At 44.3% G+C, this 21979-nt stretch overlaps 1 protein-coding gene across 1 annotated transcript in view; it reads right to left on the bottom strand.

The window, feature by feature from the left end:
- Window positions 1-102: 102 nt before the first annotated feature.
- The window catches only part of ATXN1L (ataxin 1 like), a 60856-nt gene continuing 38979 nt past the window's right edge, over window positions 103-21979 (bottom strand). The window contains exon 2 of the mRNA XM_086945491.1: window positions 103-5941. Within this exon, the coding sequence (XP_086801617.1) occupies window positions 3662-5821 (2160 nt within the window). The 5' untranslated portion in view covers window positions 5822-5941 and the 3' untranslated portion in view covers window positions 103-3661. The remainder of the gene's footprint in view (window positions 5942-21979) is intronic.

The raw sequence follows: 21979 nt of genomic DNA, 5'->3' as shown, positions 1-21979 counted from the left end.
ATGTGTCCCAAAAGGAAGCAGTGAAGACTGCACGTAGAGGGTTGAGAGAGGTAAAGAAACCACTTATCAGTGAGGTACAGAGAAGAAAAACAGCAGGTGCGGCTCAGTGGAAATGGATTTATTGTTTTTTCCCCTTAAAATTCAATTTGCCACTGTAATGGAGTCTGATCATAGTACATGACATGTCAAAGGCAGCTGAAAGTTGCATGCCCAGAAAACAACTAGGGCCAGAAATATTCTATATACCTAGCGCTCATCTGCAGTTGAAGATAGCTACTGTGGTAAGTAGCAGCTTAAAAACAAACAATGCATTAATTCAACACTGCCGAATTTGAGAACACAGATACATGCACCCCCGTACTCCCATGGCCAAAATGCCCTTGTAAGTGTGTTGAGGTGTGGGCAAGGCGTTACCTCTATACATATATAAGAAGACAGATTGTATACATTGGCTTAACTATACACAATAATTCAGCATTAGAATTTGGAGTACTTGTTGCAATCTTCACTCCTCTTGTGAACCAGCTCTCCATGCTCAAATTTCCTTTCCCAAAAGCAGGAATGTAATGCTCTTTTTTGATACTTCTGAGAACTTTAGGTAAGGTCATATGCACTTGTGCCACCAGCTGCCCTACAAATGAAGGCTGCGGGTATTCTAGTAGATCCAATACCCCCAACAAATTAAAAAAGATTAGATCCAAAAGAAAGTTCAAAGAACCAGAGAAAAGAGGTATAAAGTGATCTAACAGTTCTAGTCAAGAGAATTACTTAATCAAACAATCCAAAAATCAAACAAATACAGTCCCTCTTCACTAAAGCAACCACCAATTACAGAACCTGGCTTTTCTCTTCATTTAGAATAGTCAGTAGCTTTCATGCTCCTAACTTGTTATATTTTATGGGACAGTAGCAATACCTTCAATTTAAACCTTGGGGGTGGGTTGGCACCCTTTTCATCTCTTGTGGAATAATGCGTTAAGCTGATATCCTCTTGTTAGAGTAAAAGTTAACGCTCAAGTACATGCTGTGCCCTAGGCATTCATTATGCTAAAGATCACAACTATTACAGTCAGAAACAACTAATGCCTAGACTGATTCCACCTTATCGAAAACATATCTGAGCACTGGAAGTCACCAGACGACTCACCACATAGACGGTGGAAGACAGGTGTGTCCAGCTGGGTGGGGGCAGAGAAGACAACGTTGAGACTAGTGCACAGGAAACCACTGCCAGATGTATGGCATGAAATAGTGCCCAGTTTTACGGCCACAGGGGGAACCGGGCGTGATCACAGGGCAGGGCGCAAGCACACTCTTGAACTGTGAGCAAACTCAACAAAAGAGTAACTACTATAGCTAGCCCAACTCCGGTTCAGAAGTTCATTACCCCCCCTCCCGCATGTAGATACAATACACACCTCTCGACATTCCCTGGACAGACTAACCCGTCCGGGTAACCCACAATTCAGACAACACATTTGGGAAAGTTGTTATTTTAACTTGTTCGCAATGTGCCACAAACGGTGGGTCAAGAATGTCATTATTAACAGATGTTCTGTCTGACTGGTGTACGTACATATTAGGAAATCCTAAGCCAAAGATGAATGTAATAATGGACAAGAAAAACATTTTTAATGAAAAGCATCACTGCGGCTGCATTTTAGCACCCGACGCACTCCCTCTTCGTCTGTTTCACTTGATGTCTTGTAGCATCTAGTAGGAAGTTTTCAAAATTAATGAAACCCTGCACTTTCTGGCACCCAATCCCCACTGTACCACCAGATCACTTCGCACCACTTCACCATTGCATCCACTATGCTTTGCACACCCATCCACAGGATATCCCAGGAAAGCTCACAATCCCTTGTCTACTGTATCCAATGGTGACTAAAACCCCATTTCAAATGCATAGACAGAGCCTTTCAGACGCCATCATTAGTGTGTCCCAGGGCTTCACATCATTACTAATGCATCTTCAAAGCCATCCACTGCACATTGCCCTATGACATCTCAGGCTCTTTACATGACTTTTTATGTACCTGATCTACTGCAACACTGTACCCTTCACTATATTCCAAGGCCCTTCCAACCACATCCCCACTACATTCATTGAAGGCTTCAAATCCGATCTATACACCATCCCTAACTCCTCGGAACCAGTCTCTACTGCATCTCTTGGCCCTTCATACGTCATCTCTTCCAAATCCAGAGCTCAAAATGTCCCATCAGTATAGCAGACCTACACTCCATCGATCAGGTCTCCACTACATCCATGACCTTTGCACCTCATCTCTACTTTCTCCTCAGAGCTCTTCACTCCGACTCTCTACTGTACCCCTAAGTCCTCCACATCCCATTTTTACATCACTCATGGAGACCGTTACAACGAATATTTATTTAATATATAAATCTCCTCACACATTCATCTCAACTGCATCCAGAGCTTTTCATCCCCAGTGTCCTCAAATGCACCTGTGCTCCATCTACACATCCTGTCACACACAGACATCTCTACAGTACACAGAATCTTCCCACTCGACCTCAGCTACATTCCAGAGCTTTTCTTACCATATCTCTACTGCATTCCTTGTCCTTCACCTATACTGCATGGATCAAAGGACCTTCACCCTCAATGTCTACTACATTCAGAGTACTCTAATCTCTCACTGCTACTGCATCCCTTGGCCCTTCACAGCCCATCTCTAATGCAGCCTGGGAGCCGTCACCTCTACGCCATCTCTGGGTCACTTACACTCCAACTCTAAAGCAGGTATATACCCTTCACATCTCACATTTACTGCAGCCTTAGTCCCTTCAAATCCCATCTTTACTACAACCATGGGCCCTTGCCAACCAGTTCTACTGCAACCTTGAGCCATTCTTATCCATCTCTACTGCAGCGTTGGACCCTTCACACCCCTGCTCTACTGAAGCCAAGGGCACATCACACCCCTGCTCTGCTGAAGCCAAGGGCCCTTCACACCCCAGCTCTACGGAAGCATTAAGCCAGTCACAACCCATCTAGACTGCATCCAGAGAGCCTTTTGATTGCATTACAGGGCGCCTGACACCACATCTCTGGAGCGCTCCATGCCACTATTGCTACCCATCTTAAGTGCTACGCCTGAGTCACCGCAATCCCCAGTGGAACTCTAAGATGACCTGCCTCCCATTTTCAATACCAGTCAAAAGCTACTTGTCTTCCATATGGATTACCACCTCTGTGGCAGCTTCTCTAGCTTCTGCATGGGAGCCGGAAGGCCAGAGCCTTGTGCCAAAATAGAGGCAGGCGACTTTCCATATCTAATTTCACATAGGGGACCAGTCACTTTCCAGGTCTAGTTCCACCCTCTCTGCATCAGCTGCCACACTGGGTACCATCACTCGCCACATGGCAGGTCTAATGCCACCCTGAAGGATGACCCATTTCAAGATTCGTGTCATTCCTGCAGCTGACAAGCAGAGGACCAGTTCAGGGATGTGGCACATCCTGAGCACCAATCGAGTCAAATCCCTTTCCCAGCCCAACTCAAGCGTCACCACAAGTTGATTCAAGATGCATCTTAAGAAAATGGGCTGAATATCCACAGCCGTATTTGCAAATTGAACTTTACTTGCTTGTGATGGCTTCATTGTGCAATGCTCTCCACTGAAGGGATTTTCATTTCCCTGCGTTTGACCGCCCTTCAATGGAGAGCTTCACTTCCTGTGGAATGAAAGAGGGACGGGCAGGTGAGGGTCGAGGCCCCTCAGACTGCACATCATATCTTTGGAATCCAGGAGCTGGTCCTGTCCAGTGGGGACTATCAGTTGCAGGGCTTGAAGCATCGTTATTGGAGGAATGGACTGTGCTATCTTTGCATGTGTAACTTTTCCTTTCGCTGTTCCTTTCCACTGAAGGGGCCTGTTCTTTTGGGTGTTGCAATGTTCTCTCCTTTGGTGGCATTTGGACAGGTTGAGGGTACTCAGATGGCGAGACAGCACCTTCACTCAAGTTTTGTAAGCTGATAGATATGCAAACATCGCCCACCTGCAACCTGTGACAGGGCAGTGCAAAAAGGTGGGTTGTTTGCCCAGGATTACAGGAGGACCATCCCTGACCATAGACAAAAAAAGGGTGTTCAGGCGGCACATCCAGGGTAACTTTACTCTGCTGCTCACCCACCATGAAGTGCAATGTCACAAACCCCGGCCACTGACTCTCTTGGATGTCAACCACTGTGCTGGAGTCAATCTTCAATCCTCCACTCACCTCTGCACTTCGAATAAAATCCTGAGTCTGTAGCTCTTCTACGCGTTTCAACTCTCCAGTAGCGAGCTGAATTATTGCCCCCTTCATGAAGTGAGAAGGCAGAGGAGAAGGGGTCGGAGGTTGGACAAGAACAGGTTGAACAGGAGTGGTGGCGTCTGCTACTGCTGGAAAGGTCAGCACTTTTGTCTGGAAACTCTCAGTTGCTGGCATATCTGGTTTCTTTGCTTCCAAAGCACCCTTTGTAAGTTCTGTTGCAGAGGAAACCAGACCTTGTCCTGCTCCAAGTGGAACCAGAAGAGTTTCCCCATTAGCAATCACCATGGCTCTCTGTAACTGGGCGTGTGAAGCTTGATCCAAGGATGAGGTATACAAATGTTTCAGCTGGCCTCTTTCCACAACAGGTTGAGGGGGGTTTCTCTGTGCATGGTGGGCTGACAAGCCCCTTCGTTCCTCCTGGTGTTCAGTGACATGTTGGGACAGATTTAAAGGGCTGGAGGCATCCTTTCTCTGAGTCAGCAGAGTGTGGTAGTCTTGGGAAGCCAAACCACCTACAACTCGTTGAACCTCAAGGTCTGTGTCTGGTGTTCCTCGATGTGCAGTGAAAGCGACCTCTGGCCTAGTTTGGTAACCCTGAAAAATCTGTAAATTTACAAAGTTTTCTGCTGCAGCTCCAGCTGTACAGTCATCTGTCCCTTGGCCCTGGGTGTCGATGGCCTGACTTGCCCTCCTTCCTTGGTTACATATCTGTTCCCTTTGCCCTCCATTGGCAGGGTTAACGCTCAACGGAGATCGGTCCTTTATGTTCTCTGGAGGCGAGCCAGGGCTGGATTCGGATGCCTCATGCAAAGTGTATGTGGCAGGAATCCGGGAGTTAGTGTGGTAGTAAACGGGCACTCTACCTTGGGACACTGCTATAGGCAGAGGACTGGCATGATGGGGTGACTGACTAGCAGAAGCAGCAGCATGGTGGACAGAGGGAGCTTTACTGAATGTGTGAGCATGTGAAGTTTGTGGGGGAGGGGTGGCTCCATCAGAGAGTATGGAATTGTATGGCACATAATGGGGAATGTGTGTGGGTGCCAGTGTGCCAGAAGGGGACACCAAAGAACTGGGCAAAAACCCAGGAGGCATTGCATAGGGAACTGCGTAAGAGCCTATAAACTGCACTGAGGTATGTGAGAGAGGGGCATACTGGATAGGGGAATAAGAAATGCCTGGGTGCTGCAGCACAGGGGCACCTACACTGAACGGATGAGAAAGCGGACTCATATTAACCACAGGGTGCAGAGCAGACGAGGCCAAGTTGCCTGCAGGTACAGCAACTCTGTAGACATTGCCATACTGATCCACAGTCACGCTTGTAAGCGCCTCACCCCCATCACCATATCTCAATCCCATATGGCTCTGCCCAGCCGCCACCAGCACCCCTCTGGGCCACTCTGCAGCACTGCTCTGCGGTGTGTCATTTCCTGAGATGTTGGCAGCACTGGGAGTCTCCTCTGTGCTTTGTGGAAGGTCCCGTTTCTTCGGAGGAAGGCATTCCTGGTTTCTCTCGTGGACAGGTTTCATACTGACCGCCAATGTTCCAGGGACCACTCTTGGTGTGGCTTTGCTTTAAGGCCATCCGTAGGCACAGTTAAAAGGCATCTGAAGAACTGTCCCCATCGCAATTGGCTGGGGAGTCCTCATCTGTCAAAAAAAAAGAAAAACATCGATTGAGAAGGATGAAGTGACAGACTTGCGCTAAAAGAATTTTGTTCAATTCTGAGGCATATAAGAACGAAAAGTGGTTTTGAGAGATTTTTTTAAAGTTCTCCATTTGTGCGGATACCCATCTATTTTCTTTTCCTGTGCTCTCCTATCCCATCAAGAACCACACTAGCCCTTAAGGCCGTTGTCTTCAAACTTTTCAATACTACGCCCCCCCACCAGTAAAACAATTAAAATCAGCCCCCCCCCAAAAAAAAATATATATATATTCTTTCAAATAGGCAATGTTTTATTAGGTCTAGACTCGTTTAAACATTGCAGTTAAGTTCTGTTATCTTTTTACAAATGCAATCAAATACGATTACCAAACATTATTCTGGGCAGGCAAGCAGGCCGGCCTTACTAACATGTAAAAGTTAGAAATGAGAGAGGGGGTTTTGAGGAATATTTAGGACCTTTCCCTTTTGACACATAGTCCAAGCTAGGATATAAATGACAAAATATATTATTTAGGGCCCATTACAGCGCGGCTTAGTGCCACTCATTTTTACTGCTTAAAACAATGCACTGTTATCACCATAATTGAGATTGAGACACATCAATAGCAAACTTAAGTGAAGTTAAGGGGAGTTGGAAGTGCTTCTGGGTGGGTTATCAAATGTTATCCATGGAACAAGGGACGATCGTGGCACAAAGACTAATAATTCTAGAAATCAGTTTCGCTCAGGACAAGGCAACAATGGATTTGGTTAAGTGGAAATGAAGAGAAGGGTCCGTTTTACAGTATTGGAACCTAGCAGTGGCGGCTAGGACTGTTACAAATGCTGCAAAAGAATAGACTATCCGGAGGTTCCTGTACGTGGCAGTGAATATTCTTGCAAAATCATGGGAAGTTAATGACCTCTTGCGCCCAAGTAAGAAGAGGTCGATAGATTATACTATTTGTAGAGTACATATGATTATATAGTCTGTCTTGAGGAGAGTCATCTGCGTTTAAGCACAGGAAGGAAACCTTTACAGTCAAGTGTTTTCTTATTGAGCTTTCATATATCGCATCCAAAAAACATTTCCCAGCCAAAGGGAATAACAAAAAAGAAAGCACATGTAACCTTAACTACTCCCCCTACTTCTCCATAGCTCACCCTGAAACCCCAAGTTCATACCTACAATGAGATCTAGTGATACAAATCATTGACAATGCTCTACTGCAAAGAAAACAAATCTAGTGAGTTTCATGGTCAGCTCAGCCCTTTGAGGTGTGTTACTCTCACTTGCAGTATTCCAAGTCATTCCAGGTAGGATTCATTACATTTGGCTCAGTTCCTCCTAGACCTTGATGCATCAGACAGGAAAAGTATTTCCCCGAACACCTTGGAAGGAAAGCACAACTTCGGTACCCAACCGGTTTCAAAATTTCAGACTTTATTTTCAATGGTCTCGTCAGTTTTTCCATAGCCAGACGTTCTGAATACGCAGTAGCCAGCCATCTGTAGTCGCTATACATTTGCTTCTCTGATGAGAAGCATTGCTTGCTTTCATGCCAAGGAAGCTTGAGGAATCTGTTTAACATTCTTAGAATATGGTAGATAATGGCACCAGGCTGCTAGTAGAATGATTTCTGGTCTTTGTGGCAGAACAGTGTCGCAATTCTGCTCAATCACCGACGCTACATCATCGCAATGCTTCATTCGTTTTCAACACTTTCAAATTGGATACAGTAAAGTGCCTTTCCAAACGCATTCCCATCAGTGTAAGGTAGACACTTACTCCAGATTCATTTCTTATCTTCTTTATTGGCAACTCTGCTTATCATACATCACTGACGATGTCTACCTGTCTTCGTTCCCTCATCAACTGTCCCTCCCTGGAACCCCACACACACATTCCTATTCTAAGAATCCATCCCACATTCTTAACTAAGAATACTACAACACAACACATCTTCCCCCTTTACAATAATAAATAAGCTAATGGAAACTATATACAACACAATGGAAAGAAGAAAAAAAAGAAAGAAAACTACAAGAAAAAATAAATAAATAAATAAATAAATAAATAAAACTAAACTAACATATAATCTTCAAGTCTGTGAGGAGTATATATGACTCTTCCAAATCTTCCCAATCTCCTTGTATCTGTACAAGTTTGTTCACACAACTTCATTTTCTATACAATTGTCTTCTTCAGTTCTTACTTCATCTTCCACTTCATCTTCCCACAACCATTCCTCGAACATAGCTGTAGCTCCCCCAACATCCTCCTCTTCTGCTTTTTTTTACATTTTTACACTTAGTTATTCAACTCATATGCCCTACCCGACCATCACTAAGTCTAGCCGAGTTTCTTAGACATTCCACAACTATACACGGCCTTGAAAATACACTTTCTCCTTTTGCCACTATCCCCACTTCTTAGTTTTTACCCAATCTCCTACTTCAAGTTCTTCCACCCTTGTCACATTCTTCTTAACATAGTTCCTTTTGTACACTTGTTGTGCTTTTATGATATTCTCCTTTACTTTTTCCGGTGACCATTCGATATGTTTTGCACTATCCATACATCCTATATTATCCCTTGTGATCGGTTCCCTACCTCTCATCATCACAAATGGACTCAAACCAGTGAGAGAAGATGTGAGACGATAACCCCACAACATTTTTTTAAGCTCAATTTCCCAACTCTTCTTATTCTCACATGCAATTTGGATTGTCCTTTAATGACGCGATTAAACCGCTCTACAGCTCCATTACCAGAAGGGTGATATACAGACGTCAATGCATGTGTTATGTCATTCCTTTAAAAAAAATCTTCTACCTTTGCTGCTGTAAAATGTGTTCCATTATCACTGATAATTCTTTTAGGCAACCCTTCTCTCAAAAATACACCATTAAGAAAGTCTATCACTGTTTCTGCATCAGCTTTCTTGACAATTTCTAATCCAACCCATTTGCTAAAGTAGTCTATTAAAACTATAATGTCAATTGCTACACATACTGTTGGTGCATAATATCTCTCTAAGTCAGGGGTCTTCAAACGGTGGGGCGCGACCCCCGGGGGGCCGTGAACGATGCAAAGGGGGTCGCGCCTTCACAGTGTCACTTCTGCCTCCAGGGCTTCAGCCCCCCTCCTCCCCCATCCTGTGTCTCAGCACGGGCTGCTGCAGTGCAGCTCGCGCTCCTGGGGCCTTGGCTGGGCAGTGTCTGGAGTCTTATCTCCGGCCCGAGTTTTCATAGGGCTTTAAAGACCATTAGCATATTTACATGCCTTTGTTAACAGATTACCAAAGATTCGTTTTTTTATGGTTCCAGTACCCCCTGGGCCCCCACTCTGCCTATTTCTTACATTTGTATTTTTACACTTACTGCTGTAGTGTGAGAATGCATTTAATGAAAATAAATATAAAGTTGGGTAGCCAAAAGAAACATGCCTGCTATGTGTTGTTTAAAGATCCTGCAGAGGCCTACTCTTGACACTAAATTGAGTTATAAATAAAAAAGTATGTACTAATTAGGTATGGGACTTTTCTGCCTTTATTCTCTTTAATTATTAGTCATGGATCATTAAGGCATCCCTAGAACACAATTAAAAGTGCTTTCTATTTATATTTGCTGTTCTAAGTATTCACAGATAAGTGCAAAAAATACAGCTGTAGGTGACTGCTTATTTCTGGGCCATCAAAATAATGAGCTGGTAACCCTAATCATTAGACTGGAAGTTTGTTGCAGGATCAGCACATTATTTATTTCCTCCACCCTCGAACCCGGATTAATGCCATTATAGCAATAATTTAACTTATATCTGAAACCCTACGCTTCAAGTTTTTGGGAATGCACCCTGCTTTCAGACTACTCCCTTCTCATTCTTGCCTTCACTTTCACGTTCACCCTGCACTCCCAGCGATCACAATGCATTCCCAGCGATCACCATGCACTCACACTGATCACCATGCACTCACACTGATCACCGTGCACTCACACTGATCACCGTGCACTCACACTGATCACCGTGCACTCACACTGATCACCGTGCACTCACACTGATCACCGTGCACTCACACTGATCACCGTGCACTCACACTGATCACCGTGCACTCACACTGATCACCGTGCACTCACACTGATCACCGTGCACTCACACTGATCACCGTGCACTCCCACTGATCACCGTGCACTCCCACTGATCACCGTGCACTCCCACTGATCACCGTGCACTCCCACTGATCACCGTGCACTCCCACTGATCACCGTGCACTCCCACTGATCACCGTGCACTCCCACTGATCACCGTGCACTCCCACTGATCACCGTGCACTCCCACTGATCACCGTGCACTCCCACTGATCACCGTGCACTCACAGCAATCACCGTGCACTCACAGCAATCACCGTGCACTCACAGCAATCACCGTGCACTCACAGCAATCACCGTGCACTCACAGCAATCACCGTGCACTCACAGCAATCACCGTGCACTCACAGCAATCACCGTGCACTCACAGCAATCACCATGAACTCACAGCAATCGCAATGCACTCGCACCAATCACCATGCACTCGCACCAATCACCATGCACTCGCACCGATCACCATGCACTCACATTGATCACCATGTACTCACCCTTGCTGCTCCCGGCCATGGCCAGGTGAGCTTCTAATGTGGCAGCGCGTATTCCTGCGGATTGGGAGGCCCTTCACAGAGGTTGACTAGACATCTTTCTGATGTGAATTGCTGTATTTTGGTTATAAACTGATACTGATGGGGTGAAATCTTTCCTCAGTATTACTGTGTTTAAAAAAATTCTACATAATAAAGCAATGCTACCCCAAAATACGCAGCATCACAGAACATTATTTACATTTTCTACTCACACAATTTAGTCAAACCTGTCGCATAATTTGGTCCTCACCTTCCTCATAACCTAGAGGTTTAGAAATTTTTGTCAGGAGGGGGTCCTTACGCTTGAAAATGTTGACAGGGGGGTCTCGGCATCCAAAAGTTTGAAGACCTCTGCTCTAAGTCGTCCAATGCATTCTCATATACGTCTGTTTCTTTTTCACCTCTTTCCTTTTTTTGCATCCGCTCATATTGCCTAATTCCTTCTGGTCCTAAAGAATGTAGTAATATTCCTTTTTTAATTTCCGGTGTCATTTCCTCATTTTTAAAAGTGAACATGTAATTTTTGAAATATACTTTCCACTCTTGCCATCTTATTTTTGGTTCTCCAGGCTCTGTTAAGAATGGTATTGGTGGCGTTAATGTAAATGTTTGCGCCGCACACATTTTCCCTTTTTAAAGTATTAATTTATGCTTTGTAATACACTTTTCCTTTTTTTTAGTGTTTGTTCCTCTTTTTTTTCCATTTATTACTTCCTTTTTCCTTTTAAATTATCCTTTTTTTTCTTCAACTCCACTTTTTTTTACTTCAAATATCCTTTTTGTTACAATTCTACCCTTCAAAAGAAATATTTACTTATTTCCTTTTTTCGATCCTTTTACGATTGTTTCCTGCTTTAAAATGAATACGAGTCTTCCCAACTCGTTAAAATGGCCGCCAACGTGATGTCACACGCTCGCCAATTAGCGTGTGCGCATTTCTTTTCCTTTCCCTCCATCACAATCGCAATGACGCTGCTTCTGCCGCTGCTGCGCGCAGTGACTCAATCTCCTTCCACGCGCCTCTCGCTGCTGCCGCACGCGATGACTACCTCCTTCCACGCGCCTCTCAGATGACACCTCACACGCTGCTTCACACGCGTAAGACGTTTTTCATATTTTCTTTAAAAATAGTCATTCAGAGCTCAATTCAATACTTCGTCGTCTTGCTCACCTCCGTCTTCGGTCAATTTCACTCCTCCATTTCACTTTTACTCAATATTTCCTCGTCTCGCTCACCTCCGTCTCAGTCTTCATTTCACCTTATTTCAGGCTTCCTTATTTTTACTCCGTGGGTTCACGCAGAGTTGCCCGTCCTCCGTCGCCAAATTGTAAGGTAGACACTTATTCCAGATTCATTTCTTATCTTCTTTATTGACAACTCTGCTTATCATACATCTACATGTCTTCGTTCCCTCATCAACTGTCCTTCCCTGGAACCCCACACACACACATTCCTATTCTAAGAATCCATCCCACATTCTTAACTAAGAATACTACAACACAACAATCAGTGACTTTCATTTCTGTAATTTATCACTCTTCATCATCATGCACGGTCAGTGTTATTGTCATTTGTAAACCTCACTGCCAAAACATCTTCCCGGTGTTTAGGTCTCGCCTAGCATTGCAGAGCGCATGCGCTGCTCGCTCTGCGAGACATATTGTGAGAGAGGAGATTTCAAAAGGGGACTTGAAGTCCCGCCCCTCATTTTCATTGGCTGGCGTCATTGTTTATGTAAAACGCTGGCCTCCGATTGAAACCGAGGCTTTTTTGTTTCCGCACTGTCTCCTTTTCGGTTGGCTCATCCGGACTGGATTCTTTTTGATGTGCAAAATAGCAGGGCAATAAAAGCTGTCTTTGCCAGAGGTGTGTGTCCGACCAAATGCCCTTTTACGACGCATTCAAAGAACAGAAGGTTCAACTTCCCCAGCCCAGCGTCTGTTTTCGAGCCTGGGAATCACTGCTGTCACACACTGACGGGGGGGGGGGGTAGGAACAGAGTGTTTGGAATGGCCCTGTGGTGTCTTGAGTGTTGAAACATCAGCATCAGTCTAGCCAGAAAGTTGTTCTTAAATGTGGCTTGGCACGCACAACGAGCATGGCGCGTTTCCACTTTCCTAGTTGTTTACTTTTGCTTTGGGTATCCTTTTCGCTTTTGTCACACATTCGGTATGACTTTTTTTCAACATATTGTATAATGCTTCTCTTTGTTAAAATTGAACTCGTTTTGCAACTTTTAAAACTAGCAGAAGATTTTGCAGAGAACTTTGAGCCTGTGAGCTCCTGCTGTCGCGTGCTGACAGGGAGGAACAGAGAGCTTGGAAGGCCCTGAGGTGTCTTGAGTGTTGATACATCAGTCTAGCCAGAAAGTTGTTCTTAAATGTGGCCTGATTTAGCTTCATGCTTCTTCTTGGCTCAACCAAATCCTTTTTAAAAAAACGTAATTTCCAGAGCTTATCCAATAATCTTACACACGTCACACGCACTGCTGTGCTGTGTCACGTTACCGAGGTAACCAGCGCAGCCTGCCTTTGGTTGCACAAGGAGTGTGAGAAACACCAGATTGCACCTGCCCGTTCCAGTGTTTGTGAAGTGATGTTGATCTTTTTGGACGAACCTTTGGAACCACGAGGAACCTGAGCAGCAAATTGGCACTGCAAACACAATGCTCATGATGTAGACTGTGTCTTTTAATTCCTGGGTGAGGACATTTTTTTGTTAATTGGCGCAAAGGAGTGGTAACAGCTTGGTCCGATTAGGCAATTTCGGGAGGCTTCGTCTGTAGGTAATTAAGTGTCTCTGCTTCGTTGCGCTACACTGGACTGCTACTAACTCTCATTGTGTGATGATTTACCAATGTACGCCGCAGCATAAGACGCCACTACACTTGTATGCCATTACGTATTAATACACTTTACTGCACTACTATATTTAAACTTTTGATGATTGCACAGTCATATTCCTGCACTGCACTGTAGTGCTTTAGTGGTTAACCGTGTGCTACCAGTCGTGCTTCTCTGCGATGCACAGCTGATATTTAACTCTTTCAGGATGACACCACTGCACTGCTGCAGTTAACCTTGCACTACTAGTCGTGCTTTTCGGCGCTGAACTGATGATATTTAACCATTTGATGTCACCTTCTATAAATGTTATAGACTTCAGTTGATCACTATACTGCACATTATTACAGACAACAATCTACTCCTTAGATTTACAGGAAATACTTCATTTTAGTTGTATCAGTAGCTCATCTAATTAATTCACGAGAAGCAGAAAAACTTAAGGAATCTAAACCATAAACTGCGTTCTTAATAATATTTTAAAAAAGTGCCCATCCAAATTACACTACATAGTGGGTCTGATAATTGCCAAAACTACCATTACAATTATAAGCATTATAAATGCTTCTCAGCTTCACTGCTAGTATACCAAGGTCTGCATTTTAATGCACCCCTGGAGGGTTTTTAAAACACATACATCAAAAGCATTGTAATTACAAAAAAAAAAAGCTCTCACCATCTTGATATGAAATAAGTATCATATTAACATTACTATATGCTATTAGCATTGGAAATGCATTATATTTATGTTGTTAAAAAACAATCACATTAATAAAAACCAGTACCATTTACAATGCCAATAGCTCACACTAGTGTAAATGCAATGAAACAGGTTTCGCATTTAAAAGAATTTTAGCTATTGCCATTTAAAATTACAATGCGTTTTATTTATGTTTCACAAAAAACTATGACATTTACAATGTCAATAGCTCAAAATAATGCCAGTGCGAGACCTATTGCATTGTAAATGCTTGTTGTTAGCTAGTTCCCACCACATGCCTCAGTTCAATTTGCCTGCCAAGCTGAAAAGATGTAATCTCTCCACTTTGCTCAGCAACAAAATCCTGCATCACTGCAAGACCAGTGGTATATGATGTTCTTTGGCTTGCATGCACTTGCCAAGGAACATTGATAACAAAGGCATCAGCCATGATGATGTGGCCAAGTTTTTCAAGCTCGATTGGGTTTCCTGGATACCGTGAGGTGGGGACTTCCTTAGGCCTGAGATCCCAATATGAGAGAATTAATATTCATAACAGGTCTTGCTGTCCGCTGCCCAATGATTGCCAACTTGCTTTCTAACAGAATACATCTTCTTATTAAGCTACTTTCCCTTCGCAAGGATCAGAAAACCTATTTTGTTTTAGCATCTATCACACTGGTATTGTGGTGCACTCCTCCTATCATTTATTCTTTCTAGTATAGTTCCTTATGATACTGTAGTTTACTAATTTCACAACCCTAGCTGTATGTCCCAGGTGTAATATATATATATATATATATATATATATATACACACACACACATACATACACACACAAACACACAACCCCCCCCCTCCCTTGTTGCTCACAGTGGAAGAAAAGAAACAGAGGCTAGCTTTTAATTTTGGCCGATTTGCATTCAGAAAGGTCAATGCCTTCTGAACTTAATACTCTTTCCCACGTTATGGAAACAGCTACTCTCCAACTTGTCCTTCTCAGTAGCACAATTTCACCTTTTGAAAAGGAGTTTGAAGAAAAAAAAATTCCAATGAACATGGGAGGCAAGACAAGTCATGCAGAGAAAGGCAAGGTGAAGGAGAATTTTATGGAACCTTTTGAAAAAAGGGCCAGTCAAAAGATCAGGGCAGCCTATTTCTCGTTTGCCTAGTCTAAGCCACTTGGCTATTTGGAATTCCTTTTTTCCAGTTAACTGTCAATGTTCATTATAAACAGACTCAATGCCACCAATGTCTGACATGCTTGCCGTCCTGTTGGGGACACAAAGCTATACACTAGAAATTAGATGCAATGATAATACTGTCTCCTTCGGAGGACTAACTGGCCAAGATGACGGACGCTCTTGTTTGAGGTCCTGCCCGACGCTCGCCTGATCCTCCCTGTTCAGGTTGCTGGCATGCACAACACAGTCCAGATACAGTTAAAGCTCCCCTAGCTGCTTGGGACCCGTTGTGCCTGGGCTTCTTGGGATATTGATGGCGATCAACAGCGGCCAAGCAAGGCCATGACTGCGGCCGGGAGCATTGAAGGAGCTCCTGCCCAGTGAAGGAGAACACGACAAGCACCGCTTGCAGAGTCCCGGGTCCCGAAAAGTAGCAGAGTGCAGCTCAGCGGGAGAAGCATTTATTGGAGCAGCGGCGTCTCCACTCAAGGCATTCCTTTCCAGTGCCAGCTTCGCGGAGAAGATCAGCCCAACCTCTGCAGCAGTTTTGGACATAGCCTTTGCTCCTGCACCCTCCGGCGGTGCTTGAAGTGTGGAAGGCCCTGAAAGGAGGGGATACCATGACTGATGAACTGGTGCTGCACCCTAAAGGGAGTTAGATGGTTGGACAACCCCCCCTGCCTACCACCACAGGGGAGACTTCCCACTTCCCCTTACATTTGGGAACTTTTTATTGCTGGCGCACACCAAAGGGCCTGACTGATCATGCTTACCACCGTCCACAAGCCTACGTGGTGCAAGCAGGGTAGGTCCACACCAGCTAGCTTGGTGACTGCTTTCCCCCACCCCTCACGGGAGCAGATTTACTACATTGCTACCAACACTAGCACTGGCTTAAGGCAGCTCCCCTGGGTCAAGAGGTAGGTCAGACGCAATGATAACAGCATGAAGGGGTGCAAGAAGGCCCAAGCCCCACAGGCGCAGACAAAAATTGACAAATACACAGCATCAGCTGGCGAAGTGAGGGGGATTTGTGGGGGGGGGGGCAAACTTCTTGTTCACAGGAGGGGGGGGGATACCCCCGTGATTCTGCAAGCTATTCAAGACTTGAAATCAGCATTGGAATTCAGGACTGGTGACGTATGAGTGGATGTGGCATTTCTGAAAGAAGACGTTTGCAACACAGTAGACAGGGTATCAGAAGTCATGGGGGATGGGATGGCCATGATTCTGCTCGACGCAGAAAAAGCTTTTGACCGGGTGGAGTGGAGCTTCCTCTGGAAGATTATGGCTGGGAGGGGGTTTGGTCCAAATATTGCTAGGGCTATTAAAGCTATGTATACTGACCCAGAAGCGACAATTACGGTAATGGGAGAGAAAACAGACAAGTTTAAGATAAGTAGAGGGACACGGCAGGGCTGTCCCTGCTCCCCCATATTATTTGCTTTATATATCGATCCGCTTATTCAGAAGATTCTAGAGAACCCCAGAATATCCCCTGTGATCTACAATGGTTATGAAAACAAGATTTTAGCCTATGCCGATGACCTGGCGGTTATCACAACAGACCCGCAGCAAGCACTCCCAGAACTGGTACAGATGGCTAAACGTTTTGGTAAAGGCTCAGGATATCTCCTGAATGAATCTAAAACCCAGATAATTTGCTCTAGAAACATATCAAGACCCGACCCTAGGTATGTTGATTCTGCTTTATATTTAGGGGTTAAGATAAATGCTACAGTGGGTAAGATAGTGGAAGAGAACTACCCTCCCCTTATTAAATCCATAGAGGTAGAACTAAAAAGGATGGATGCCCTTCATCTTTCGCTGGTCGGGAGAGTAAATGCTGTAAAAATGGCGATGTTCCCAAGGGTGCTTTATCTTTTTAGAGCAATTCCCCTATATATTGAGGAGAAAATTCTGAAGCAACTAGAGTCTGTCTTTATCAAGTTCATATGGCAGTATGGCAAGATTCGACGCTCAACGACCCTTATGTCTCTTCCGTGGGAAAGGGGTGGGATGGCACTTCCGAACTTGAGACTATATCATTGGACCTGTCTCCTAACCCAGATGCCAATTCTGTTTCAATCTGACACTGATGTAATTATTGTAGATAACCAGGGTCCCCCTTCCATCTTTCGATTACTAATGGGGGAGAAAGCTTTGGGATTACTGTTAACCGAACTGGAATATAGGTTTTATAGAAAGGCACGATTTAAGGTCCTGCTTGGTGCATGGTATGTTTGGAAATCAATTTTAAAAATGTTTCATATTCCTAAAGTCAATCCGTCTCTTCTCTTGTTTAACTCTAGCCTCTTTTCTCATTTAAACAATGACGGGATACTGCAAGTCTGGAAGGATTTAGGGGTTAAGACGATGGAGATCTAATGGTAGGAGATAGGATAAGCGGGTTTGAGGACATGCAAAGGAGATATGGCCTCCCCTCAAATCATTGGCTTATATATGGCCAAATCTCCGGCATTTTACATGCTTGTAGACCAAAGCTTAAACCCCTTGTAGATTTTCCTGTGGTTGAAGGTATGAGAAGAAGATGTAGGAAGATTAAAGATATGTACAATCTGTTTGTGTCCAGATTACAGGACGATGTAGGAAAAGTGGAAAGTGATTGGGCAATTAAATTGGGAAACCCGGATGTAGATTTGGACCTAGCATTAATCTTGAACAAAAAGATTTTTCGGGCGTCCAATCTACGAGCACAACACTTCAAAACAGTCTTTAATCTATGCCATACACCGGCTAAATTATTTGCCTGGGGTGTTAAGAATGATGATTGTTGCCCAAGATGCGATAAGGGACAAGCAGACCTAATACATATGTTCTTTACATGTGAACGATTGACCCCTGTCCTGGATGGAATAACAAAATACTGGGAGGGGCTGCTAGGTCATAAGATCGATCTATCCCCAACACTAATGCTATTTGGCTCAGATTCTAAACTGGTTTTAACAGATGACGAGGCCGCTTTGGTTTTTATGTCAGTTGCCGTACTTAGAATTATTATTTCGGCCGGTTGGAAGGATGTAACAGCCCCGTCTTTTCAGATGTGGATCTCTAGATTCTAGGCTATTTACAATATTGAGTCTAGCCTTTATGAATTTAAAGGCGCTAAAAAAAGAGAAATGGGAAGACGATTATGGGCCCCGGTTAAGAAGTGGATGGATGATAGAATAAGAATCTGAAATGTACTGTATTGCTATATTTATTGATTGATTTTTATTCAATTTTTTACCTCCACATTACATTACAATACTGTGTTCTTTAATTGTTCATATATGTATCAGATGTTCTTAAACCTTGCATATGGTAATGTATTTATGTATTTCCTTATTGCACCATGAACTCCAATAAAAAAAAAAAAAAAAAAAAAGGAAAAAAGACAGGGTATCAGAAGTGGAAGGCCGAATATATGAACTGGAGGAAATAGTGAGACAGCTCAAAATAGATGTGCCATACCAACTACAGCATTCAAGACTCTTACAGACTGTGCGGATGATGCAGAAAATAAAGCCAGATTTAGCAATCTTTGCTTTACAGGGTTATCTGAGGGAGCAGAGCCCAATATTTTCCTAGTGCAATGGATCTAATTATGGATGCTGTTAACAGCCTGTCTCCATATTTTGTAATTGAACGGCGCACAGATTACTAATTAAGAAACCTTCAATGGGTACCCCCGCACAGCAAATTCCCAACAATTTTACTTTTGTGACAGAGACTCTATCCTGCATGAGGCACATACCAAGAGACAAGTGCTATTCTAATCCGGACGCATCATGATCTTTCAAGATTATACACATCAGGTGCAACATCTACGCAAATCGTATGACCACAACCAGCTGAAGCTTCACGCTATGAAACTTCTACATGGGCTCCTCTACCCGGCCAAATTGCGTGTTATTCATACCCCCAAGTGTTTACGAAATCCAAAGCGGCATGCAACTGGCTGATAGAGCAGCAACCGCTACCACTGAATTAAGTCCCTAAAAGGCAACAGCGGTCCTGTGAGTCTGGGGCATCCTCAGACTCTGACAAGGAACATGAATGGCCGGAGGCCCAGATGGCTCCACGACACCGACACAACAAAGGGTGAACATTACTTGGAGACAAACAATCCACCCTGACCCTTAAACTGCAGCATGTCAGGAACACAGTTTCCTATGTACATTTTTCTATGGTAAGTGTTGGGAGGAGCCTTCGCCTAGTTCCTTTTTGGAGGTAGCCAAGTTTGGGTGACAGATGCTTCTTCAAGGATGAAAGTATAGGGAGGTGATGAATTGGGGGGTGAGAACTGGTTTTGGTTTTGATGTTTGCTCCTTTTTAGGTTTACCATGCTCAAAGAGATAGCTTGGAGTCATGCACCCTCATGGTGGACCTAATCTGGCCCAACCACCACATTACCAGTAGAGATTACCCAGTGCCCAGCTGACGCCTGCAGGCACACTGGGGTTAGCCGTACCACGCAGCCATATAGTCCACTCCATCCAATATGCATGCTTACACTGTGATAACTTAAAATGTAAATGGCCTGCTGGACTATATTAGGAGGGAGCCAGTTCCTCATGTCCCGGCGAGATATGTGCTTTTTAACAGCTCGCAGGAAGGCGCCCACTGCAATCTTTTCAACGTCTACAACACCCAACCTGCCCCAACTGATCAAATCTAAAATGCGGATTCTCAAACATCTCACTTTAAACATACCTCATAGTATGACATCATGGTGGATTTCAACAACATTATGGACTCCACTGAGTCATTTAGACCCCTGGGTAGGATGCAGCGGACATAGAGGGGATTGGCTGACTAGGCGAATAGCTTGGGACTATGCAACACCTGGAGGGTGTGGAATCTGGGGTGAGTGGGGGTGGGGGGTTAGGGATACACCCATGCATCTGAAGCCCACAGGTCACTTTCCAGGTTTGATCTCTTATTGGTCCCGACTCACGATCGCCTGCAGACGTCTACTATCTTGTATTTTGCCAGGGGATATATCAGACCATGACCATGTTATGCTTCGCGTAAGTACTCTGGAGGCCGGTGAGAGGCCATGTGGCATCTTCATGCCTGGTTTCTCTTCAATCACCAGTTTCCCTTGTTCCTTCTCACTGAACTTCAGGAGTTTCTTAAGATCAACGGAGGGACAGTGGACTCACCAGGGATGCTGTGGGCAGCCGGCAAAGCCACCATGAAGGGAATTGCCAGTTCTTATATCAGAGGCAGTGAGTGGGAGAAATATGTTCCTATCACAGAACATGAAACAGCTAATCTAAAATTGAAGCAGGGTTGCTCTGAGTGTGAAACGGCGACTCCCGTTGATTGCGGATTTGCAGAGGCTGCGCATGATCCCCGCTGAACGGGCTGACCTCGACCAACCTATGGCGCCAGAAGAGGTGGGGAGGGCCATTACTGATCTCAACTCCAGTCAGACCCCAGGGGTTCGACTGCTTCCCAGTTGATTACATTACAACAGACTTCATTCTGTTGTTCTTACCCCTATTAAACTAATGTTCATCTTACCACCAAATTTCACTAACACACATGAAGGTAAAACATTTTCACCAAAGTGCTGGCAGTGGGGTTTCTCTGTGCAGTGACAGGCCTGTCTATCCAATGCAGCTTCATCCCAAACTGAAGTATGGAGTACTGCATCCAAAGAGTCCACCTGGCATTGGCCTGTTTTAAGTCCCTGGAGGAGCTTCAGCTCTTCAATTCTGTAATTCCAAAAAGGCCTTCAACTCCCTTGGCTGGGCATTTCTTGAAGAGGTACTATTCAAAATGGGAATTTAATCTCAGTTCTGGGTGTATGTGCATATCTATTTATTTATTTATTTATTCAAAGTTTTATATAGCGCGAACAAGATCCTTACAGATATCAGAGCGCTTCACAATGGCAGGGTAGGGGCAGTAGGAAAGAACAGAGGTAATGGGAGCAATGTAGTAGTCACTAACATGAAAGGATAATAATAAAACAAAATACATAAAACATATCAATATACAGTCAGGTGAACAGGTAATAAAACGGCACAAGTCATGGGACCCATTACATAGGTGTTCAGGTAGACCTTGGGTGTGTGGCAGGCTTATAACAGTGTTCTAGTATAGAGAACGCACTGAGTGAGGGCATCGGGAGGGTGAATCAGTGACCCAATGTGTCTCATATATTGGTCGGTAGGACGAAAGAAGCGTAGTATTGTCACCATCAGGTAGAGGTATAATGCCAAAGGACAAGGTGAGCATTGAAACAAGGCAATGTAGAGTCTCTGAACCACTACCTATAAAGTTCAGGAGATCTTGGCCAGAAGGATGGTTTTCACCTCTTTCTTGAAGAGTGCAGCGGAGGAGATACGCCTAGTTTCAGGCGGGAGCGCATTCCAGATCCTGGGTGCCATTCCTGAGAAGGAGCGCTTGTAGGTTTTCTCTTTCTTGAATCTACGGGGTTTCAGGAGTAGATTTTTTGAGCTTCTATTGGACCTCGAACCTCCTGATATGGACAATTTTTGAGCGAGGTAGTTGGGTGCATTGTGGTGCACGGCCGCGTGTGTCATAACCGCAATTTTTAGTTGTATTCTGGCTTCAAACAGCAGCCATTTTAGGGACTTTAAATCTGGGGAAATATGCGA

This window comes from Lissotriton vulgaris, chromosome 12 (genome assembly GCF_964263255.1).
Source record: "Lissotriton vulgaris chromosome 12, aLisVul1.2, whole genome shotgun sequence".
Classification (NCBI taxonomy): Eukaryota; Metazoa; Chordata; class Amphibia; order Caudata; family Salamandridae; genus Lissotriton; species Lissotriton vulgaris.
The sequence above is the reverse complement of the archived record's forward strand: the minus strand, read 5'-3'. Positions and strand labels throughout refer to the sequence as shown.